Source organism: Mesoplodon bidens (assembly GCF_964165515.1).
Source record: "Mesoplodon bidens genome assembly, chromosome: 10".
Lineage (NCBI taxonomy): Eukaryota > Metazoa > Chordata > Mammalia > Artiodactyla > Ziphiidae > Mesoplodon > Mesoplodon bidens.
The window spans coordinates 54,273,507-54,296,372 of NC_138172.1; the positions used below are offsets into that span (position 1 = coordinate 54,273,507).

The following is a 22,866-nucleotide window of genomic DNA, read 5'->3' on the forward strand; positions in this document are numbered from 1 at the left end:
ACCTCAATGAAAAAGCTCCAAGTGGGATGGGCTGGCTGGGTAGAAAGGAAGAGGGAGGAAGCGTGACACATGGCGGGGGGCGGGGCGGGGGGGGGTAGATAGCGGCAGCCTGTTAATTGAGAGGAATGGTGACGGAGAAGTGGGCATGCGCGGAGCCGGCTGCGCACCCCGCGAGAAGCCATGTGTGGATGCGGGCCGCTCCCGGGACCCAGGGACAGAGGAGATGGTGGTCGGGGACGTAGAGGGACACGGTGCCGGACCTGGGATAAGGGGCAAGCCACCACCAGCATCTGCCACGTCTCCCAGTACTGAAGTGACTGCTTTTTTAAAAACAGGGACCTGACACTGTCAGTTGAAGAAGACAATGAATATGGAAGAGTTGGAGAGGATTTGTCTTGTGGCTTTTTCTGCACAAACTGCAAAATAACTAAATGAGGCTCGTGGACCCCTATGAATAGGAACAGGAGGCAGGAAGCTGACCTGAGTATTTTTGTTTTATTCAATTGAATAAACATTTTATTTATATAAAAGACAAACAATGCATAGAATGAAAATAAGTGCTTGACACAGTTGATATAAAAAGAGTATATAGCATTCACATTCCTATTTTAATAAATGAGTACTGGTGAAGTGTTCCATAAAAGAATAAAACTTTCCCTTTATGTAGAGTAGTGAAAAAAGTCAGTATTTTTAGGAACTACAGAATGATATTCCTTGGTCTTTTTCTTGAATAAGGGAAACAAACATAAAACAAGCCACAGTATCATCTGACACTACATTCCAGTTTATGCTGATGACCACCCAGAAGTGATAAAGCTCTTTTGACTCTTGGAAGATCCCATAATGGACCAGTATTCTAGAAATTCACCACTAGAGGTCAATGAGCAACAGCTATTGGGACAGCCTCACCAGCCCTAAAGTGCAGGGGATTTCTGGGCACTTCCACGGCATTGCGGGTCAAACTACCTTAACTCTCTCAGCCCACCCCACAGAGCAGGGTTCCTAAAAGTTCCAACTAATCCCAAACTTCAACATATCTGCTAAAACCCCAATGAGATGAGACCTTCCAAAACCCAAGTAGAGCTGGTCACTGCCAGTCCCTCTCCAATATTCCTATTTGGCTGAAAATAAGCTTCAAAAACATTTTTAAAAAATTGTTATTTGCAGCATTAACACTTGTTTGTGGATTAACGAGTTTCCTATGGACTAGTAAAGCACATTCTTTGTTTTTGTCCATGTGGACACAGATTTCCTAACTGTATGTGGGACTCCTGTGTCCCACATTCAAATTCTGCAAAGGTTGGGAAGGCAGGTGTGACTGAGACCAGTAACCATGATGACAGCTTCTTGGAGTAAAGGGCTCCCTCTGAAAGCAGAGGGGGAAGCTCTTAAAATACAAGCAAAAGAGATGTGGGTTAACAGGGACCACCCAGAGGAGGTCCCCGTTAGTCCAAAAGAAGGCCAGCTTCAAATCTTAACCCCAGGAAGGGAATCAAAATCATACTCTATAGCCAGAGAAGGAGTGCGTGGATGCACATTTCTCACAGGGGCCCTTGGTTGGAAGCAGGTTTAATTCCCAGACTAGGGTGGGGGTGGGTGGAAAACACAAACGTTCATGGCAGAAGTGAGCAGCTTTCTAAGAGTGTCCACACCTGCGTCTGTGAATGATGTGGACCAGAGAGAAGTGGAAACCGTCTACTCTCTAGAATTACTTGAGGATCCAAAAAAATTTTTTTTTTTTTTTTTTTTTTTGCAAAATCTCCAAGTATTTAAAAAGTGCCTCGATTTTGTTAAACACTGTGCTGGCCAAGCAAAACACACGTTCAGAGTGCCTGAGGAGACTCCTGATGTGGCAGTGCTGTGCTGCTCAAATACTTTCCCGTTGGCCGAAATGTGCTCGAGTCCCCTGAAGCCCAGAGCATAGAACCTACTAGTGTTGCATAGAAAGCTGGAGACTGAAACCAAGAGTGATAAAAAATACTAAACATAAAGAACCTGGAAGGGAGACCTGTTCCCTTTTAGGAAACAGGGAACAGTAACATAGGTATGGGGGGGAATTTTTTTTAAAAATAACAATTTCTTATTAGTAGAAGGTGTGGCAATTTCACGGGTGGGGAAATGTGTCCTGATTTTTCTGTAGCCTGTGAAGGTAAAACATGGGGCTTAAAACATTTAAGCAATTAAAATGGGGCAAAATTTCTGAACTAGCTGAGGAAGGAGGTTCACAAACCAGAGGTGGGTTGTGAAGCTCCGGTGACAAGTCCAGGAGAGATGATGGCACACGGGGACCCCAGGGTCTGGTCCCCAAACAGTGCGACTCCAATCAGCTCCATGGCCAGAACAGGACCCAGTACAGGGAATTATTACTTTGCAAAAGCAAGTGCAACTTGGCCACAGCAGGCTCTGAGACCTGGAGTCTCTGTCTGAAGGCAATGACCGCCCCCCCGCCCCACCCAACCCCTGTGTGCTCAGAGGCCCAGCACACAAGTGATTGCCAAGTGCTGAGGCTTCCCCAGAGCCCTTCCTTCTGTGCTCAGTGCCAAGCTCGCCCATCCAACCCATTTCTTGGGCATATTTGATCTTTTTCCTCACCTCTTTCTAGAGTATGGCTGTATAGATAGATATAGACATATATAGATATATATATAAAACATAGCTATTCCATATTTATATACAGGCATTAATAAAGTGCAAATGTTATTGGCTATTGTAAAAATCAATCTCATTTCCTGAGGAAGTGCTAACACAGCTTATCCTATGACAAAGTCAAAGACACAGGACGCTTCCTGTCACCCCCTCCCCAGCTCGGGGGGGAGGGAGCGGCCCCGGGGTTCCAGGAAGCATCGTTCAGGGGCAGCTTCCTGCTGCCTCTGTTCTTTGGCCACAGGGGCAGCCATACTCGGCCGGCTGCCGGAAGAGCTATTTGGTAGTGTTCAGGGAGCCGTCTTCGGGAATCTTCTCCTCCGAACTGCTCCTGCCCGAGAGTCTGTCCAGATGCTCCAGCTCACTGAAGCGCTCGGCCACACACTGCGCCGTGAGCCGGGCCTCGGGGTCGTGGTCCCAGCACTCGGCCAGCGTCTCACACACCATCTGGATGCCCTGCAGGGGGAGAGGGTCCACAGGCCTCTGAGAGGGGATGGCGGCTCCTGGGGGCAAGGCAGCCCCTGCCTCGTCTCTGCCGCCATCGCTCTGTCCCCGCCTGCAGGCCAGTCCCCAGCACTATCTGACTGCAGCTGCAGGCGGCCAACGTTCCGGGGCCATCTGATCATAGGAAGTGGGGAAATGAAGACACAGCACAAGGCCCCCCGCTAGGCTTCTGGGGCACAGCAGCATCCCCAATCCTGAAAATTCCCGTGAAGTGGGCTTCTAATGCCATTTCACACCTTTCTGTTTGGTGGGGAGGGGCACAGCTTTAGGCTTTACTGTTGAGGGCAGTTTTAGGTTCATAGCAAAATCAAGTGGAAATTACAGAGAGTTTCCATATACGCCCTCCACCCTCACGGACAACCTCCCCCGCCATCAACACCTTGCATCTGTGTGGTGCACTTGTTAAAATCGGTGAACCAACACTGACACATCACTATCAACCAAAGTCAACCAGAACACGGTTCACGGTAACGTACAGGACGTGGATTCTGGCAGATGTGTCACTCATCACAGTATCCACAGAAGGCCACTGCCCTAAACATCCTCTGTGCTCCGCCTCGTCACCCCTCCTCCTTCCCCCTCAGCCCCTGACCATCACTGATCTGCTTATTGTCTTAATGGTTTTGCCTTTTCCAGAGATTCTTAAGAGCTGGAATCATGTACACATTTCTAGGTAAACAGGACTGAATATCTGAGTGAAGTCCAGGCATTGGTCTGGTTGCATTTTCTGGGTTCAAGTCCCATCTTCCAGCAGCTGCTGAGGAGACCCTCTGCTAGGCCCCTCCTCTCCTGCATCAGGCTGGACCCTGTCTGTCTTCGTAGGTCCTGCAGGCTGTTTCAGAGAGTTCAACCTAACCCCATAAAGGCCCCATTCAAAAGGCCCATCCAGAAAACGCTGCCCACAATGCGTGACAGGGGTCTTCTTTCATGGCTTTAATTTTTATTTTGCATTGCAAATATTTTTGTTATTTCAAGTCATTTTTTGGAACTAAAGCAGGCACGGATTAACTAGATAGCCCGATAGGCGGAAAGAGACTGTGCTCTTGCCAATCAGAGGCCCAGCCCGATCACTGGTGTCCCCTCACACGAGTGGCCAGATGGGATGGATCAATCCCAACTCTGCCCTGAGAATGGCACTTTCCTGTCTGCAGTCTAACCAACAACTTTCCCCACACACCTAGGAACCTGACCCTCCCTTCCCGCCCTGTGAGTGAGTTCATGATGTTGAATTAATTGTGTAATTCACCTAATTGTTGGTATTGATTGATGGCCCTGTTAAGAGTGGAGTGTTATTGTTGGTACACAAGTAACATTTATTTTTTTCTGGCACTGTAATTACATGCAGTAAATTAAATAAAATATTGAGCATTAACTTGAAATAAATAGGGCAACAAATCTCATTAAGAGAAAAAATGTATTATGCAAATTCTTTCCAGAATTTTATCATCATGAATAATGGCTTCATTAGAAGAACTGTACAGCAGAGGAGGCAACAAGAGTTTGAAAGAAGCAATACTAGTGCCTTCTGATTTCAGAGTGAACACAAAATAGTCTTGCATTTTCAAAGTCAAAGAGGCCCTCCTGAAACCCAGGGAGAAGCCCTGCGCCACGGCCTTGTCCACGCTCTCCCCCGGCTTTATCAGGGTCTGTCCGCTGAAGTGGCTCTTGGCCAGGGCTGGCACACACCAGGCTTCCTGCTCCATCTGTCTACTTGATTGCACCTGACTGTGGTTTCTGTTTCTTATCTGAATTATTTGCCTTGCCCTTAGGAAACCTATGACTTAGCCCCAGCCTTCCCTGGGTAAGGGAATTCAGCCAAAGGTGGCCATAAAAGGTTTACGTCAGTGGAAAGGACAGTCTTGTCAGTGAGCTATGGGCACAAGGCCCCTCTCCCTCATTCACGGCTCTTCCCTGCTGTGCCTGACAGTCCCCAGCTCTCACAACCTATGCCTCCTTCTTTTCCTCTGATTGTGGGCATTTTGATGAGGGGAATTTGGATAGGTCTCCCTGTATGTCAGAACCACTGCCCTGCTATGGATGGATGGCCTTACCTACCATTGCTTAAAAAGAAAAAAAAAAGAAGCCATTAGGAAGTTCTGGAAAGACAGATTTCCTCTTTGTTCCCTTGCCCTTTGCTCTTCTGTGCTTTCCTTTATCCCAGCCTCCTCCTTCTCGACACACCTGCCGCAGCCTGAGCGCACAGCAGCCCCTTGCAGGCCAGCTGGCTGCCAAACACCCCTTCTTTCTCAGTAAGTATTTCCTGCCAGAGCTGAAGATTCCCAGAAGAAAACATTTGGAACCCAGAAGGGAACAAAACATAAACTCCCTATAAGAGGTGAGTGGCACAGGCTCTAAACTAAATATTTTAACTCAGAAGCAAGATGGCTTGGACAATATGACAAATGCCCGTCAAACGATTCTGTGTGAGCCCTTTCTGAATGGTGGGTAGAACATGCAATAACAAGGTCATCCCACTTTACTGAAATTTCTTTATAAAGAAAAGTGAACAGGGTCATGGAAAACAAAGGGACCTGCCTCAGATTGATGCCCAATAGCCAGGAATTCTCTCCTACCTAAGATATTACTCTGGATGAACTTTACTTGCCCTTCGCAACAGTCATTCCTTACCTGGTGGTTGAGCCAGGAGCTGGGGATTTCGGGTCGTCCTCGATCTCTCAACACGTTGTCCTTCATGCTTTCGACACAGGGATGCTCCCGCACCTTGGAACCGAATGGAGGCTCATAATCCTTCACTTCTGTTGGAGAGAGCAGGCAAACACAGGGCCCTTGAGAAGGGTGTGCACAGCTGAGACACTGAGTGTGATGCACCTGTGATTACGCTAGGGGCAGTTTTTAATTCTTGTGGGTTCAAATATAAGGAAGGGTTGTGGAAGGAGCTTGAGAAGTATTCAACACATGACTGTTGAGTGCCCACGATGTCCTAACAGCTGGGGACAGAGCAGAGAACAAGACCAACAAGGTCAGGGGATTCAGGTGTTAATGCAGACATCTCAATGGGGCGATCCTGGTTCTTGGGAGGTTTGTGGCCCTACAGAGGTCCACAGTACATAAATAGATTTCATATGTGGTATTAAATTTCCTGGGGAGATTCAGCCATAAAAAAAGGAATGAAATTCTGATAGATGCTACAATACAGATTATGCTTAGTGAAATAAGCCAGACACGAAAGGACAAATATTGTATGATTCCCCTTATATGAGGTACCTGGGACAGGCTAATGCACAGAGACACAGAGCAGAATAGTGGTTGCCAGGGGACGGGGGTAGAAGAGGTAGAGAGATATTGTTTAATAGGTACAGGGTTTCAGTTGGTGAGGATGAAAAAGTTCTGGAAATGGATAATGGTGATAATTACACAACTCTGTGAATGTACTCAATGCTATCAAACTGTACCACTTAAGTTGTGAATTGTAACCACTTAAAAATGGCTAAACTGGTGAACTTTATATCATGTATAATTTTCCCACAGGGAGAAAAATCATGGGGAGTAGTGATTAAGAAAAAAATGTCTACAAAGGCTCCTTGCAATAGTAATAATGAAAAAGAGGTTCAGAAATGCTGTTTTAGATGACAGAGGAGAGAGACTGCTAACACCAACAAACAGAATTTAAAAAGGTAACTTTCCTTCAGTGATACTTGCTAAAAAGAAAAAAATGAAGGATGATGTAAACACTTCATTAGGACTTCAGGTTTCAACTAAGGACAAACTCTTTTCTTCTTTTTTTTAAGGGAAATTCAGGTTGCTGATTTTCTTCTAATTCTTATTGAAGTATAGTTAGTTGACTTACCATGTTGTATCAGTTTCAGGTATACAACATAGTAACTCAATATTTTTATGGATTATATTCCATGTAAATTTATCATAAAAAACTGGCTATATTTCCTGTGCTGTACATTACATCCTTGTAATTTATCTATTTTATACCTAGTAGTTTGTACCTCTTAATCCCCCTCACCCCTAACCCTTTTGGCAAGAAACCATAGTTTGTTCTCTGTATCTGTGAGTCTGTTTCTGTTTTGCTTGTTTTATTTTGTAGATCCCACATGTAAGTGAAATCAAGCAGTACTTGTCTTTCTGACTTATTTTACTAAGCATAATACCCTCCAGGACCATCCATGTTGTTGCAAGTGGCAAAATTTCATTCTTTTTTATGGCTAATATTCCATTTTGTGTGTGTGTTGTGTGTACACACATATACATTTTACTTTTGTATGTAGTATGAGAAAGTGTTCTAATTTCATTCTTTCACATTTAACTGTCCAGTTTTCTCAGTACCACTTATTGAAGGGACTGTCTTTTCACCATTGTATACTCTTGCCTTCTTTGTTGTAAATTAATTGACCAAAAGTGTGTGGGTTTATTTCTGGGCTCACTATTCTGTTCTACTGAGCTGTGTTATATGTCTGTCTTTGTGCCAGTACCATACTGTTTTGATTACTGCTGCTTTGTAGTATAATATGAAGTCAGGGAGTGTGATCCCTACAATTTTGTTCTTTTTTTCTCAAGATTGCTTTGGCTATTCAGGGTCTTCTGTGGTTCCATACACATGTTAGGATTATTTGTTCTAGTTCTATGAAAAATGTCATGGGTATTTTGATAGGGATTGCATTAAACCTGTAGATTGCTTTGAAGAGTATGGACATTTTAACAATATTAATTCTTTTATTCCATGAATATGGGATATCTTTCTATTTATCTGTATCATCTTCAATCTCCTTCTTCAATGTCTTATAGTATTTAGCGTACAGGTCTTTTACCTCCTTGGTTAAATTTATCCCTAGGTATTTTAATCTTTTTTTTTTTTTTTTTTTGTGGTACGCGGGCCTCTCACTGTTGTGGCCTCTCCCATTGCGGAGCACAGGCTCCGGACACGCAGGCCCAGCGGCCATGGCTCACGGGCCCAGCCGCTCCGCGGCATGTGGGATCCTCCCAGACCGGGGCACAAACCCGCATCCCCTGCATCAGCAGGCGGGCCCTCAACCGCTGTGCCACCAGGGAAGCCCTAATCTTTTTGATTTGATTATAAGTGGGATTGTTTTCTTAACTTCTCTTTCTGATAGTTCATCATCAGTGTACAGAAATGCAACAGATTTCTGTATATTAATCTTGTATCCTGCAACTTAACTGAATTCATTTATTACTCCCAATAGTTTTTTGATGGTGTCTTTAGGGTTTTCTACGTATAGTTTCATGTCATCTGCAAACAGTGACAGTTTTACTTCTTCCCTTCTAATTTGGATGCCTTTTTATATCTTTTTCTTGTTTGACTGCTCTAAGACTTGCAATAATATGTTAAATAGAAGTGACAACCGTGGGCATACTTGTCTTGTTCCTAATCTTAGACAAAAACCTTTCAGCTTTTCACCATTGAGTATAATGTTATTTAGCTGTGGCTTTATCATAATGGTCTTTAAGTTGAAGTGTGTTTTCTCTATACCATCTTGTTGAGTTTTTATCATGAATGGATGCTGAATTTTGTCAAATGCTTTTTCTACATCTACTGAGATGATCATATGACTATTCTTTCATTTTGTTAATGTACTATAAAACATTGATTGATTGGCAGATACTGAACATCCATAACCCCTGGAATAAATCCCACGTGGTCACAATGTATGAGACTTTTTACGTACTACTGAATTCAGTTTGCTGATATTTTGTTGAAGATCTATGTTCATCAGGGATAGCGGCCTGTAATTTTCTTTTTGTTTTATAATGCCTTTGTCTGGTTTTTGTGTCAGGGTAATGCTGACCTCCCAGAATTTGTAAATTGTAAATCTGACCTCGTAGTTTAGAAGTGTTGCCTCCACTTCAATTTTTTTGCAACAGTTTTTGAAATAAAGGCATTAACTCTTCTTTATATGTTTGGTAGAATTCACCTGTGAAGCCATCCAGCCCTGGACTTTTGTTTGCTGGGAGTTTTTAAATTACAAATTCAATTTCACTTGTAGCGATTGGTCTCTTCAAATTTTCTGTTTCTTCTTGATTTAATCTTGGCAGGTTGTATGTTTCTAGAAATTTGTCCATTTATTCCATGTAGTCCAATTTGTTGGCATAACTGTTAGTAGTATTATCTCACGATTTTTTTGTATCTCTGTGATATCAATCAGTTGTTACTTCTCCACCTTAATATCTTATTTTTTTTATTTGGGTCCTCTCTCTTTTCTTCTTGGTGAGCCTGGCTAAAGGTTTATCCATTTTCTCTTTTCAAAAAGCCAGTTCTTAGTTTCATTAATCTTTTCTATTGTTTTCCTGATCTCTATTTTGTTTCCTCTCTGATCTTTATTATTTCCTTCCCTCTGCTGACTTTGGGCTTCGTTTGTTCTTTTTCTAACTCTTTTAGGTAGAAAGTTAGGTTGAGATTTTTGTTTCTTGAAGTAGGCCTGTATCACTATAAACTTTCCTCTTAGAACTGCTTTTGCTATGTCCCACAGATTTTTGAAAAGTTGTGTCTTTATTTTCATTTGTATCAAGGTATTTTTATTACTATTGCTTTGAATTCTTTATATCAGGTAAATTATTTATCTGTGTTTCATTAGGTGTTTATCTCGTTTCTTCATTTGAAATAGAGTCCTCTGTCTTCTCACTTTGACTATTTCTGTTTGTCGCTCTTAAATTAAGTGAAAAAGTTATCTATCCTGATCTTGAAGGCATACCCTTGTGTGCATCCCTATGCAGTCTGCATGCGCCCTTTGTGGCTTTGGTGGGAGAGCTGGATCTGAAGTGAGCATGGACCGTGACTTTTCCTGGAGTGCTGCCTCTGCTCTGGGGCAGAGAGCAAGCAAATCTGTCTGTGTGCTCTTCAAGAGTGGGGTCTTGGTTTCTTAGTCCTCTGGTAAGCCCCACTGGTTTTCCAACCAGCCAAGGGGGCTCATCTTCCAGTGCCAGACACCAGGGCTGGGGTGCTTAACATGGGGCTCAAACCTCTTGCTTCCCAGGGAGGATCCTTGAGCTTGTGATACTCCCTCCTCTTCTGGGTCATGCAGTAGGGGTGTGGGTCTGGACAAGATCACTTGTCCTTGCCTCCTACCTGACTTTGTGTGGTTCTTTCTTTATAGTCTTTGTTGTAGAAGAGCTGATCTGCTAATCTTCAGGTCATTCTCAGAGAGATCTGCTCTATATGTAGTGGTAGTTTTGACATGTTCATGGGGGGAGAGGTTAGCTCAGGGTCTTTCTACTCTGCCATCTTGATCCCCCTTCATGTTCTAGGGTCGATATCTTTATAGAAGCTTCCTTGAATCTCCCCAGAGCCATTCTTTATTAGACATCTGGGACAGAGTTCTATTTTAGGGTGTACAGCCACTGCTTATCTGTCTCACTCGACCAGACAGTGAGCATCTGCAGGCAGGTTCAGAGTCCCTTTCTCATGCTTGTATTCCTGGCACACACGGCAGGGCCTCCCATACAACAGGCTCTCAATAAATGCTTTGTTGAGCGAATGAATGAATTAATCTTAGATCCTGTCCAAAGTGGCCAACGCATAAACTCTGGGACAATACCCATGTCAGTGCATCACAGGACAATTTAGAAAATAAAATCACTCCAGTACTGAAACATGCCTGAGACAAAAGGGAAAAGTAGGCTGGATTTGCCATTTTCCTCCAAAATAAATAGGACCTTTGGCCTTTACTTCAAAATAACCCTGTTTAATGAGTGAAACTTTCAATAATTTGCCCTTCCAGGCTGAGAATTGAAGAAGCATTTAAGGCGAAATGACATTTTGAAAAGAGATGGCTTGTTCTTGTTTATTTGATTTTCCCCCTTTCCCAGAACCTTACTTGCATATTTATCTTTTTCCGCCTCACCCAACTAGAAGAGCTGGCAGGGTATTTTCTTTTTCCTTAGTTGGGATGAAGGCCTCCCCTCCTCCACCACTTTGAGACAAGCACAGACCATCCTTGTGTGTGTCTGCATTTGCCTTCAAGTGCCCATAACACTTAGTCTGTACTGCTCTTGGGGTGAGATCTGAACTTGGATTTGCATAGTATTTATACACCTTATTTCTTTCTTCTAGTCCCTTATCTTTTACCGGACTGTAAACTCCTAAGGCCTAAGGCAGAGGCTGAGTTTTGTGTCTGCTGAAATTGTGCCTTATACACAGTAGGCTTTCAATAAATATGAGCTGGCTTGAATTCAAGCAAGAGCTAAGTTCCCAGTAAGGGTTTACTCTGACCTAAATCTTCTTTTCTATAAAATGAATGGGCTGAACTAGATGACCTCCATGTCCCCCTCCAGAGCTATCCTGTAATTCAGTCTAATCAAATAATGATGCTCTCTTAGTGCCATGCCCTGAGGTATGTATAATATAATATAATATAATGTAATGTAATGTAATGTAATATGATTTGCATATGACATAAACTGCTCCTTAGACAATGTATCAGTCCACTGACTCTCCATTTCCAACTCTTTAGGCTGCCATAGCAGATGTGGTTGGCAGCCTGCCTAGACCCCCTTTACCAAGCCAAGAACACCAGCCCCGAGGTGCTGCAAACGCTGAGTTGTAAGGGCTCACAATTTCTCCCTTCTATGGAGAATTACCCTTGGTTGATGGGAGCTTCCTGGCCTGGAGGGCAGTCTGTAGCCAATGACGAATTAATATGGGAGTTGGTTTTTTTTTTTAATTGGTATAATTGCTTTACAATGTTGTGTTAGTTTCTACTGTACAGCAAAATGAATCAGCTATACATATACATATATCCCCTCTTTTTTGGATTTCCTTCCCATTTAGGTACCACAGAGCACTGAGTAGAGTTCCCTGTGCTATACAGCAGGTTCTCATTAGTTATCTGTTTTATACATAGTAGTGTATATATGTCAATCCCAATCTCCCAATTCATCCCCCCCACTTCCCCCTTGGTATCCATACATTTGTTCTCTACATCTGTGTCTCTATTTCTGCTTTGTAAATAAGATCGTATAGACCAATTTGTTCAGACTCCACATATATGCGTTAATATACGGTATTTGTTTTTCTCTTTCTGACTTACTTCACTCTGTATGACAGTCTCTAGGTCCATCCACGTCTCTACAAATGACCCAATTTTACTCATTTTTATGGCTGAGTAGTATTCCATTGTATATAGGTACCACATCTTCTTTATCTATTCCTCTTTTGATGGACATTTAGGTTGTTTCCATATCCTGACTATTGTAAATAGTGCTGCAATGAATATTGGGGTGCATGTGTCCTTTTGAATTATGGTTTTCTCTGGGTATATGCCCGGTAGTGGGATTGCTGGGTCAACATGGGAGTTCTAACAGTCTGTCTTGCCTCTAGAGGAGATGACTACTGTGCAATTCGTGCTCCAGAGCTCCCCCTGGGATAAGGCTGATGGTGGTGGAGATGGAGAAAAATGAGACTGTTGCATTTTTCTTTCTGTGCCTTTGGTCAAATAATGTGAAGAACTGCAGAGAAAGCAAGTCAAAAGGTGAGTGGGGTTAGTTCAGAGAGTGCCATCTTTTAAAATAAATAACATCTTTTAAAAATTTTGGAAATGCCTCTAAGAAAAAAAAAGCAAACAGCTTAGAGAGTAAGATCGAGTTTAGCACTTTTAAAAAAAAGTGCTAATGGTATGCCTCATAAGTAGGGGTATTATTTGTTGTGTTTACCCCAGACCCATCATAAACCAGACATGAGGACTTGGAAAAGAGACATCAACTCTTTGTGCCTCAGTTTCTGTATCCACAAAACAAGAGAAAGCGCAAGTGCTGGCCATCATTAACAAAGTCCTCCCTCAGTACTCGTGGGGCATTGGTTCCAGGACCAGAGGCAGATACCAACATCTGCAGATGCACAAGCCCCATATTTGCCCCTCTGTATATGCGAGCTTTGCATCCACGATTCAAGCAACCGTGGACTGTAAACACGGTACAAGATCCGTGAGTGGCTGGATCCGCATATGCCGAACCGCGGATGCCGGCCGAGGGCACGCTTACTACCCTGGTCACAGTGCTCAGCATTCACGCTGTGCACCCACGCTGGCTCAAGTCCAAGAGGGTCAGGCAGGCAACTGGGGTCCACCCTCCCAACGTGCCCCAAGGGCAGCCCTCAATCAGCAGCAGATGGGGGTTGGAAGATAAACCAGGCTTCCTTGAGCCGGGGGTGTGATGCTGAGGTGCACGTGGGCTCTGTGCACTGCCAGGGTCCCCAGTGGGATCATGCTCTGGTTGTCCCCGTGGTGACCTGCCTGCTAGCACAGGGCTCATCAGCTCCCTCCCCTTCCTGACTCACTGCCTGTTCCTTCTCTCCGTGGCTTTTCCTGCCCTCTTTTTCCTGCAGAACGCTCAGCTTGGGCTCCTGTTCCAGGACCCGAGGCACCCAACCCAAGGCAGACGCCCCGCTCACCAATGGCAGGACCACCTGCTGGGACCAGGCTCCCTCTCGCGCCTCAGCTGGCTGCCTCCCTATAGGCGCAACAGGGACCTTGGGATTTCCTTGAGGACCTCACACAGCTTCTGTTCTAAGAAACTTTTAGATCTCTCTGCTCTTCTTCCCACCCCCATCCCGTCCTCCCCTCAGTCCTTTCACTGAGGGCCACCGCCCCATCCCGGCCCCACAGCATCTCTTTGTCTGGCTGGAGGCTCTCAGGAGAAAAAGTCTGCCGTCTCCAGCTCTGGAGCTCAGAGGGGACCCAGGCAGCGGAGATGCTCACTCCCTGAAAGTCAGCATCTGGTCTGCAGCTGCTGTTTTGATCGTGGTTCCAACTTCATAGAGCCGTGAAGTTGTTGGCAGTTTTCCCCTGAGCACAACCCTGACTTTTATATCTGCCTTCCTTCCAAATTATCCTGCCTGGAAATGCAGGCAGATGAAGGCTGCGATCCCAGGCTCTCTTCACTCCTCTCCCACCCCTCTTTTTTTCTTCCCTCCTTTCCTTTTGATTCTTTTGCATGTTTTGTCTGCCTCACAGGCTGCAGCAAGCTGGGGTTGTGTTTCTCCTCTTGTGAAAATACTTGCTCAGCTGGCTGCTGTGTGTCAGCTGCTATTCAAAGGCCGACATGGCCAGGGATTTGGAAGTCAGCCAGCCTGGGGGCCCGGTTGGCTGGGGTGACGTGAATATTGTGCCTGCTGTGCTCCCAGAGGGGGCCCTGAAGGACCCACCTTCCTCCGCTTCCCACACACCACACACGGTGCAAACACTTGCATGGACACCAGACAAGCCGAAAGCCAGGACAGAGACTTCTTTGTAGAAGAGAACAACTCTCCTGATTTGTCCTGGAGGGATGGTGAGTTCATGGCTTTCCTCCTTCTTTATAAAACAGTAACACACTGGCCACCTCCTTCCATTTGTTCCCTCCTCAAGCAACTCTGAAAAACCTATTTTCTTGGTTTCTCTTTTCTGTACTTTCAGATGACCCAAGTGCCTGAAATAACAACCCCTGTTATTAGCTATCCCCTAACTCTGTTTTGTTTTTCTTTCTGCAATCATCACACACACACCCAGCCCAGCCCTTAAGTTATGATTTTATATCTATTCATGCAGTACTTGTCTTTCTAGCATAGTAGTTCTTCATTAGACACCCAGTCCCTTGAGGACAGGGACTCTTTTTTTTTTCTACTGCTGCATCCTTAGCATTTTCTTTTAATTTTTATTTTAAATTGGACTACAGTTGATTTACAATTTGTGTTAGTTTCAGGCGTACAGCAAAGTGATTCAGTTATACATATACATATATCTATTCTTTTTCAGATTCTTTTCCTTTAGAGGTTATTTCAGAATACTAAGCAGAGTTCCCTGTGCTTAGTATTATTTTTTCCTTTGAGGTCATACTGTACATTTCTCAGGTATTATTATTTTTTTAATTAATTAATTTATTTATTTTTGGCTGCATTGGGTCTTTGTTGCTGCACACGGGCTTTCTCTAGTTGCAGCGAGCAGGGGCTACACTTTGTTGTGGTGCGCAGCCTTCTCACTGCTGTGGCTTCTCTTGTTGTGGAGCATGGGCTCTAGGTATGCGGGCTTCAGTAGTTGTGGCTCGCAGGCTCTAGAGCGCAGGCTCAGTAGTTGTGGCACACGGGCTATGTTGCTCCACAGCATGTGGGATCTTCCGGACCAGGGCTCGAACCCGTGTCTCCTGCTTTGGCAGATTCTTAACCATTGAGCCACCAGCAGGTCCTTGTTGATGATCTATTTAAAATATAGTAGTGTGTATATGTCAATCCCAAACTCCCAATTTATCACTCCCTGCTGGCCAGCCTTGTTCCTTTGGTAACTATAAGTTTGTTTTCTAAGTCTGTTTCTGTTTTGTAAATAAGTTCATTTGTATCATTTTTTTTAGAATCCACATATAAGCAATATCATAGGATATTTGTCTTTCTCTGTCTTACTTCATTTACTATGATAAGCTCCAGGTCCACCCATGTTGCTGCAAATGGCATTATTTCATTCTTTTTAATGGCTGAGTAATATTCAATTGTATATATGTACCACATCTTCTTTATCCATTCATCTGTTGATGGACATTTAGGTTACTTCTGTGTCTTGATTATTATAAACAGCGCTACAATGAACACTGGGGTACACGTATCCTTTTGACCCATGGTTTTCTCTGCCCAGGAGTGGGATTGCTGGATCATATGATAGCTCTATTTTTAGTTTTGTAAGGAACCTCCATACTGGTCTCCATAGTGGCTGCACCAATTTTCATTCCCACCAGCACTGCAAGAGGGTTCCCTTTTCTCCACACCCTCTCCAACATTTATTGTTTGTAGACTTTTTGGTGATGGCCATTCTGACTGGTGTGAAGTGATATCTCATTGTAGTTTCAATTTGCACTTCTCTAATAATTAGTAATGCTGAATATCTTTTCATGTGCCTCTTCGCCATCTGTATGTCTTCTTTGGAGAAATGTCTATTTAGGATCTTTTGCCCATTTTTTGATTGGGTTTTTTTTTTTTTTTTTTTTTTGGATATTGAGCTGCATGAGCTGCTTGTATATTTTGGAGATTAATCCCTGTCGATCGCATCGTTTGCAAATATTTTCTCCCATTCTGTGGGCTGTCTTTTCATTTTGTTTATGTTCTCTTCTGCTGTGCAAAAGCTTTTGAGTTTAATTAGGTCCCATTTGTTTATTTTTGTTTTTATTTCCATTACTCTAGGAGACGGATCAAAAAAGATATTGCTGCAATTTATGTCAGAGACTGTTCTTCCTATGTTTTCCTCTAAGAGTTTTATAGTGTACAGTCTTACATTTAGGTTTTTAATCCATTTTGAGTTTATTTTTGGTGTTAAAGAATGTTCTAATTTCATTCTTTTACATGTAGCATTCCAGTTTACCCAGCACCACTTATTGAAGAGACTGTCTTTTCTCCATTGTATAGTCTTGCCTCCTTTGTTGTACATTAATTGACCACAGGTGTGTGGTTTCATTTCTGGGCTTTCTATCCTGTTCCATTGACCTATATTTCTGGTTTTGTGCTAGTACCATACTGCTTTGATGACTGGAGCTTTATAGTATAGTCTGAAGTCAGGGAGCCTGATTCCTCTGGCTCTGTTTTTCTTTTTCAAGATTGCTTTGGCTATTCGGGGCCTTTTGTATCTCCATACAAATTTTAAGATTTTTTGTTCCAGTTCTGTGAAAAATGCCATTGGTAATTTGATAGGGACTGCATTGAATCTGTAGATTGCCTTGGGCAGTACAGTCATTTTGACAATATTGATTCTTCCAATCCAAGAACATGGTATATCTTTCCATCTGTATGTGTCATCTTTGAGTTATTTCATCACCATCTTAGTTTCTTGAATACACGTCTTTTGCCTCCTTAGGTAAGTTTATTCCTAGGTATTTTATTATTTTTGATGCGATGGTAAATGGGATTGTTTCCTTAATTTCTCTTTCTGACCTTTTGTTGTTAGTGTATAGGAATGCAACAGATTTCTGTGTATTAATTTTGTATCCTGCAACTTTACCAAATACATTGATGAACTCTAGTAGTCTTCTGGTAACATCTTTAGGATTTTCTATGTATAGTATCATGTTATTTGCAAACAGTGATAGTTTTCCTTCTTTTCTAATGTGGATTCTTTTTATTTCTTTTTCAGCTCTGATTGCCATGGCTAGAACTTCCAAAACTATGGTGAATAAAAGTGGTGAGTGGACATCCTTGTCTTGTTCCTGGTCTTAACAGTGAAAAGCTGAAAGCATTTCCTCAGAGCATGATATTAGCTGTAGGTTTGTCATATACGGCCTTAACTATGTTGACGTATGTTTCCTCTATGCCCACCTTCTGGAAAGTTTTCATCATAAATTGGTGTTGAATTTTGTCCAAAGCTTTTCTACATCTATTGAGATGATCATATGGTTTTTATTCTTTAAATTATTATTGTGGTGTACCATACTGATTGATTTGCAGATATTGAAAAATCCTTGTATCCCTGAGATAAATCCCACTTGACTGTGGTGTATGAAAATTCTTTTTTAGGTAGATTGCCTATCTTCACTTTACTTAGTTGTTCTCCCGGGGTATCTTGTTCCTTCATCTGGGACATATTCATCTGCCACCTCTTTGTGTAACTTTCTGTGATTGTGGTTTCTGTTCCACAGGCTGCAGGGTTTTATTTCTTCTTGCTTCTGCTGTCTGCCCCTGGTGGATAAGGCTGGTTCAATGGGCTTGTGCCAGCTTCCTGGTGGGAGGGACTGGTACCTGCCCACTGGTGGCTGGAGCTGGGTCTTGTCCCTCTGGTGGGCAGGCTTTTGTCAAGGGGTGTGTTTAGCAGGAAGCTATGGGCTCAGGAAGATTTTAGACAGCTTTTCTGCTGACGGGTGGGGCTGTGTCCCCACCCTGTTGTTTGTTTGTCCTGAGGTGTCCCAGCATTGGAGCCTACAGGCTGTTGGGTGGGACCAGGTCTTGGTGAGAAAATGGTGGCCTCCAGGAGGGCTCACGCCAATGAGTACTCACCAGAACTACTGCCACCAGTGTCTTTGTCCCCGAAGTGAGCCAGAGCCACACCCTACCTGCACAGGAGACCCTCTAATAATAGCAGGTAGGTCTGGCCCAGGCTCTCATGAGGTCACTGCTTTTTCCCCTGGGTCCTGATGTGCACGAAACCTTGTGTGCACCCTCCAAGAGTGGAGTTTCTGTTTTCCCCATTCCTGTGGAATTCCTGCAATCAAACCCCACTGGCCTTCAGAGCAGATGCTCTGGGGGCTCCTGATGCCAGACCCCCAGGCTGGGGACCCTGATGTGGTGCTCAGAACTTTCACTCGTGTGGGAGAACTTCTGCCATATAATTATTTTCTAGTTTGTGTGTTGCCCACCCGATGGGTATGGGATTTGATTTTATCACGATTGCATCCCTCCTACCGTCTTGTTGTGGCTTCTTTGTCTTTGGATGTAGTATATCTTTTTTAGTAGCCTCCAGCATTTTTTTTATCGATGTTTGTTCAGCAGTTAGTTGTGATTTTGGTGTTTTTGTGAGGGGGGTGAGCTCACATCCTTCTACTCTGCCATCTCCTGAGAGTCTCTGTACCCTCAGCACTTTGAGTAATGCCTTCCATGCAGTAGGTACTCAATAAATATTGGTTTAGTGAATGAAAGAATGAATAGATATATCTTCAGAGAAATAAGGATAAGGAAGTTATCTCAGACTTCAAGGCACTGAGGCTGTAACACACTACAGCATTTAATAGCCTTGGGATTCTTTTAACAGAGACTCACCCAGAGGTGAGAGGAAAGTCAACCACTGGAAATGTTCAGAAGTGAGGCCATCACTGAATGTTCCCCAAGCGTGTGACTGTCTTGCCAGAAGCTTCCAGAAAGGCTTCGAGTCAAAGGCCACAATACACAGAGTAGCACTGACTACCCCCTTCTGTAAAAATAATAATGGTAGTCCTAGCTGCCATGGGCTATACATGCTCTCCATTGGTCAGGCCAACACTGTACTAGGAAGGTTAGGGCCTGTGGGCCAGAGCCAGACAACAGGGCTCTGATGCTTGTCTCCACAACCTTCCCACCTCCTAAGACCTCAGTTTTCCCATCTGTAAAATGGAGCTAGTAACAGCACACCCTTCAAAAAGTCCTTGGTAGATGGAATGAGTTGTTCCATGAAGCAATTGCTTATGTAATGGTAGTTATCGTTTCTCGGTGGCCTTCTTCATCTGGACCAAACCTACTTCTACCAGAAAGTCTTTCCCTTTTGACAACTCTCTTCATTTATGACAACCCGTCTCTTGAGCTCCTAGGTGGAATCTTGTGGTAAGGGAGCTGGACCAACTGGCTTCCAAAGAGTGCTATTACCACCTCTGCATTTTCTCATCTGAGGAGAGTGCGGCTTCTCCAGCGTTGTGTTGTCTCTTGTTTGTGTTTCCTCTGTACTTCTTGCACAGAGAGGATACTTCGAAGCCTCATTGTTCCTTTGAGAACTGACCTAACCCTCCTTGCCTGACCCTACTGTTGAACTCCCTTTAGCCAATCTGGGCACTCAGTCTCTTGTCCCCTGCCTCGCCTGTAAAAAAGTCTCCTTCAGGGCTTCCCTGGTGGCGCAGTGGTTGAGAGTCCGCCTGCCGATGCAGGGGACACGGGTTCGTGCCCCGGTCTGGGAAGATCCCACGTGCCGCGGAGCGGCTGGGCCCGTGAGCCATGGCTGTTGAGCCTGTGCGTCCGGAGCCTGTGCTCCGCAACGGGAGAGGCCACAACAGTGAGAGGCCCATGTAACGCAAAAAAAAAAAAAAAAAAAAAAAAAAAGTCTCCTTCAGTGTTCCAGGCCCAGTAAATGGTACGAGACAAAGCCTAGCACTAAGACCTGTGATAAACACAGAGAGAAGCAGGCGAGCCCTGCTGGGCATCCATGCCAAGAGTTTGGGCTCAGCCCTGAGAACAGAACAGAGTCACTCGAGTCAGGAAAGCTGAGATTTCCTTCTCCTCCTGCAAGACCGTCCTTTGATGCCTAGTCTCCTGATTCATTCAGTTAGATGTCCTGCTACTCAGAATAAATGGGAGAGAATATCAGTGGATCTATATTGTGAAATAAAATATCAATCTATAACTCATCACACTGAGGTAAGCATTTTCCACATTTCCTTTTCTGAAATGAGACTGTCCGTGAAAAATAGTAATTACATATGCTGTATTTTCAAGTCACAGAAAGAAGTTTAAGCTTCAGAAAAGCCCTTTTATATCCTGCCCTCTCTCTGTATAAATTAAAGTGTAATATCAACTAGAGGAATATTATCTATTTTATGTGTAAGGTAAGAAATGTGTCTGAATGTGCAAAGTTTTTAAAAGTAAAGGAGAAAAAAAAAAGTCTCTTTCATAAGTAGACAGCAAGCTTCTTCATGGAAATACTTGTCCTTCCATCTGTGTTTGTACAACAGGTTAGAGGGAACACACCCTAACTTCCCTTAGGAGGTACTAACTTCAATGTACCCTCTAAGTGGCTCTTTAAATATAAAAGTCTCTGTAATTAAGACTAGGCTGAAAATGTGCCTTCATGGTTTTTGAAGCACAGACACAAAAAAACAGAAAACAAAACAGAAAAAAAACAGTACTTTTAAAAGAAGGCAAAAGAAAGGGTTTAATACATGAGTTCATGCACTTAATCAAGTGAAGGGCTGTCTGCTGGACAAAAGTGAGGATAGACAAAGAACTTTGATTTTTGCAGCCTGAGCGGAGATGGGAGGAACAGTACTGTGGGCTTAAGATCAAACAAAATGAAAACCGGGATGGCCTCTTTCCGGTTCCCTAAAGCTGTCTGTTCTTATCCTAAAGGTTATGAAAGGTTTTTTGAGGCTTGCTGAACAAATGGGACCCTGTTCCTTCCTTGGGAAAACTTATTTATACTGTATCCGTTTTTAGACCTTGTAAAAGCTGGTGAACTCGGTTCTTCCCCGTTAGCCTGAATTCTTCCACACTCAGCAAATATCCACAGGAAAGGGCGTCAGGCATTGATAACCATGGAAGCAGGGAGCTCACATCAGGCCTTAAGAAGCTGGCGGCACTGCCAGAGGGGAAGACAGGGACACAGTCTCCAGCTCACGTTTATAGAATGACGGGGCTTGAAAGGATAAGAGAGATACCGAAAACGAGGTAAATTTATTCTGAGACGATGACAACAGCATCATCGTCTCTTCTGACACAACTCACGCTGGTCTGGTGTAAGGATTCATTTTCGAGCTGTCAAAGCTTTCAAGCACAAAATGATTCTCAGTGGCTGAAGCTTGATTAAACAAATTTCACTGTGCAAGAAAAAACTGTTACTTTTGGAAGTGCTATGGGGGAAGACATCTCAGGCAGGAAACCAGAAAATAACAGGGTCAGCCAGACAGGAAGTGCCATCCCCATGCAAGGACCCAGGGAAACAGGTGATGGGACAGCAAGGCTCCCAGCAGGACCCATCCTAGAGAGTCAGCTAAGAAAGTTCTCAAAAGGAGGAATTATCAGAGCAGGAAATGGTGCCAACCAGATCCACCTGGAGCAAAATGCTAGGTAGTTTGGCCCAGTGACCAAAGCTGTTAAATCTAAGCGACAAAATAAATATTGGTAATGTTAAATACCCATAGAATAAGATATATATCCACAACTTCACACTCACATAAATACATAGTAAAATGAATAAATAAAAGGGGCTGGTGAGAGAAAGGATATTTCATAAGCAGAATATCTATGAATAAATGTAGAAGGGATAAGAAAAATAGAAAATCACCATTAGGCAAATATTACAGTAATAATTGTAGCTGGCAAGAACTACTGATGGACCCTAGAATTAGCAGGTAAAATAACGGTTAAAAAAAAACAGGTCTAGTCTCCTTACTAAACAGGTGTTTAGTAGAAACAGGTCAAAGTGCCTTCCCACAAGATTTGTATTAATTACAAATGGAAAAGGTAGTCTTTACAGGGAGAAATGTGGAGACACCTTCACCACGTGATGAGATTGGACAGCACACTGGCATCTCCACCCACATGTGACACCCTGAGTAGGGCTCAACATCATTTCTGTGGTATTCTTGCCTAAAAATGCACAGCCTCAATCTAATCATGAGAAAACATCAGAGAAACCCAAAGTGACAGACAGTCTATAAAATACCTGGTCTGAATTCTTCCCAAGTGTCAAGGTCACGAAAGAAACACAGATTGAGCAACCATCACACATCAAAGGAGACTGAGGTGGCCTGGACACTAAGGTAACATGGAATCCTGGAGTGGATCCTGTTCCCCATTACTAGGGGCTTGGAAATACAAGTTAGTCCTATAGATTAATTAAAGACATGGTACCAATGTCAATGTCCAATCTTCCGCAGCTGTGCTTGGTTTAGGTAAGGTGTTAGCACAAGGGGAAGCTGGGTGAAGAGCGTATGGGAACTCCCTGTGCTACTCACGCAGTGATTCTGTGTGTCTAACATTATTACAAAACAAAGGGTTAAAATTGTTAGCTTGACTTGACTTAGCATCTAGCCAGGACCAGGTTGGGATACATCAGTTTTCTAAGGTGAGACCTAAGACCCTGACGGAAACCACTGAGAGAAGGGTCAGAAAAGGATAAAGTGATGTGGACATTAGCCAGTCCCATCTCCAAGAAGATCAAGGGACAGTGCTCTCTAAAACGATGACATCCCCCCGTACCCCTGAAGAATACTGCATTCCTCAATAACCTCTCTCCATTAGATTTTTCAAAATCTAAACAAATATGTCAAACCATTTTGCTTGTTTTGTTCAACAAAGGAAAGTTATGTCCATAAAAGTAAATTTTGAGTCAAATCCAG

The 22,866-nt window shown here is 43.5% G+C and overlaps 1 protein-coding gene across 1 annotated transcript in view; it reads right to left on the minus strand.

The window, feature by feature from the left end:
• Nucleotides 1-476: 476 nt before the first annotated feature.
• TGFBR2 (transforming growth factor beta receptor 2) overlaps nucleotides 477-22,866 on the minus strand; it is a 95,901-nt gene continuing 73,511 nt past the window's right edge. The window contains exons 6-7 of the mRNA XM_081246972.1: nucleotides 5,776-5,903; nucleotides 477-3,099 (exon numbers count right to left, since the gene is read on the minus strand). Coding sequence (XP_081103098.1) covers nucleotides 2,920-3,099; nucleotides 5,776-5,903 — 308 coding nt within the window. The 3' untranslated portion in view covers nucleotides 477-2,919. The remainder of the gene's footprint in view (nucleotides 3,100-5,775; nucleotides 5,904-22,866) is intronic.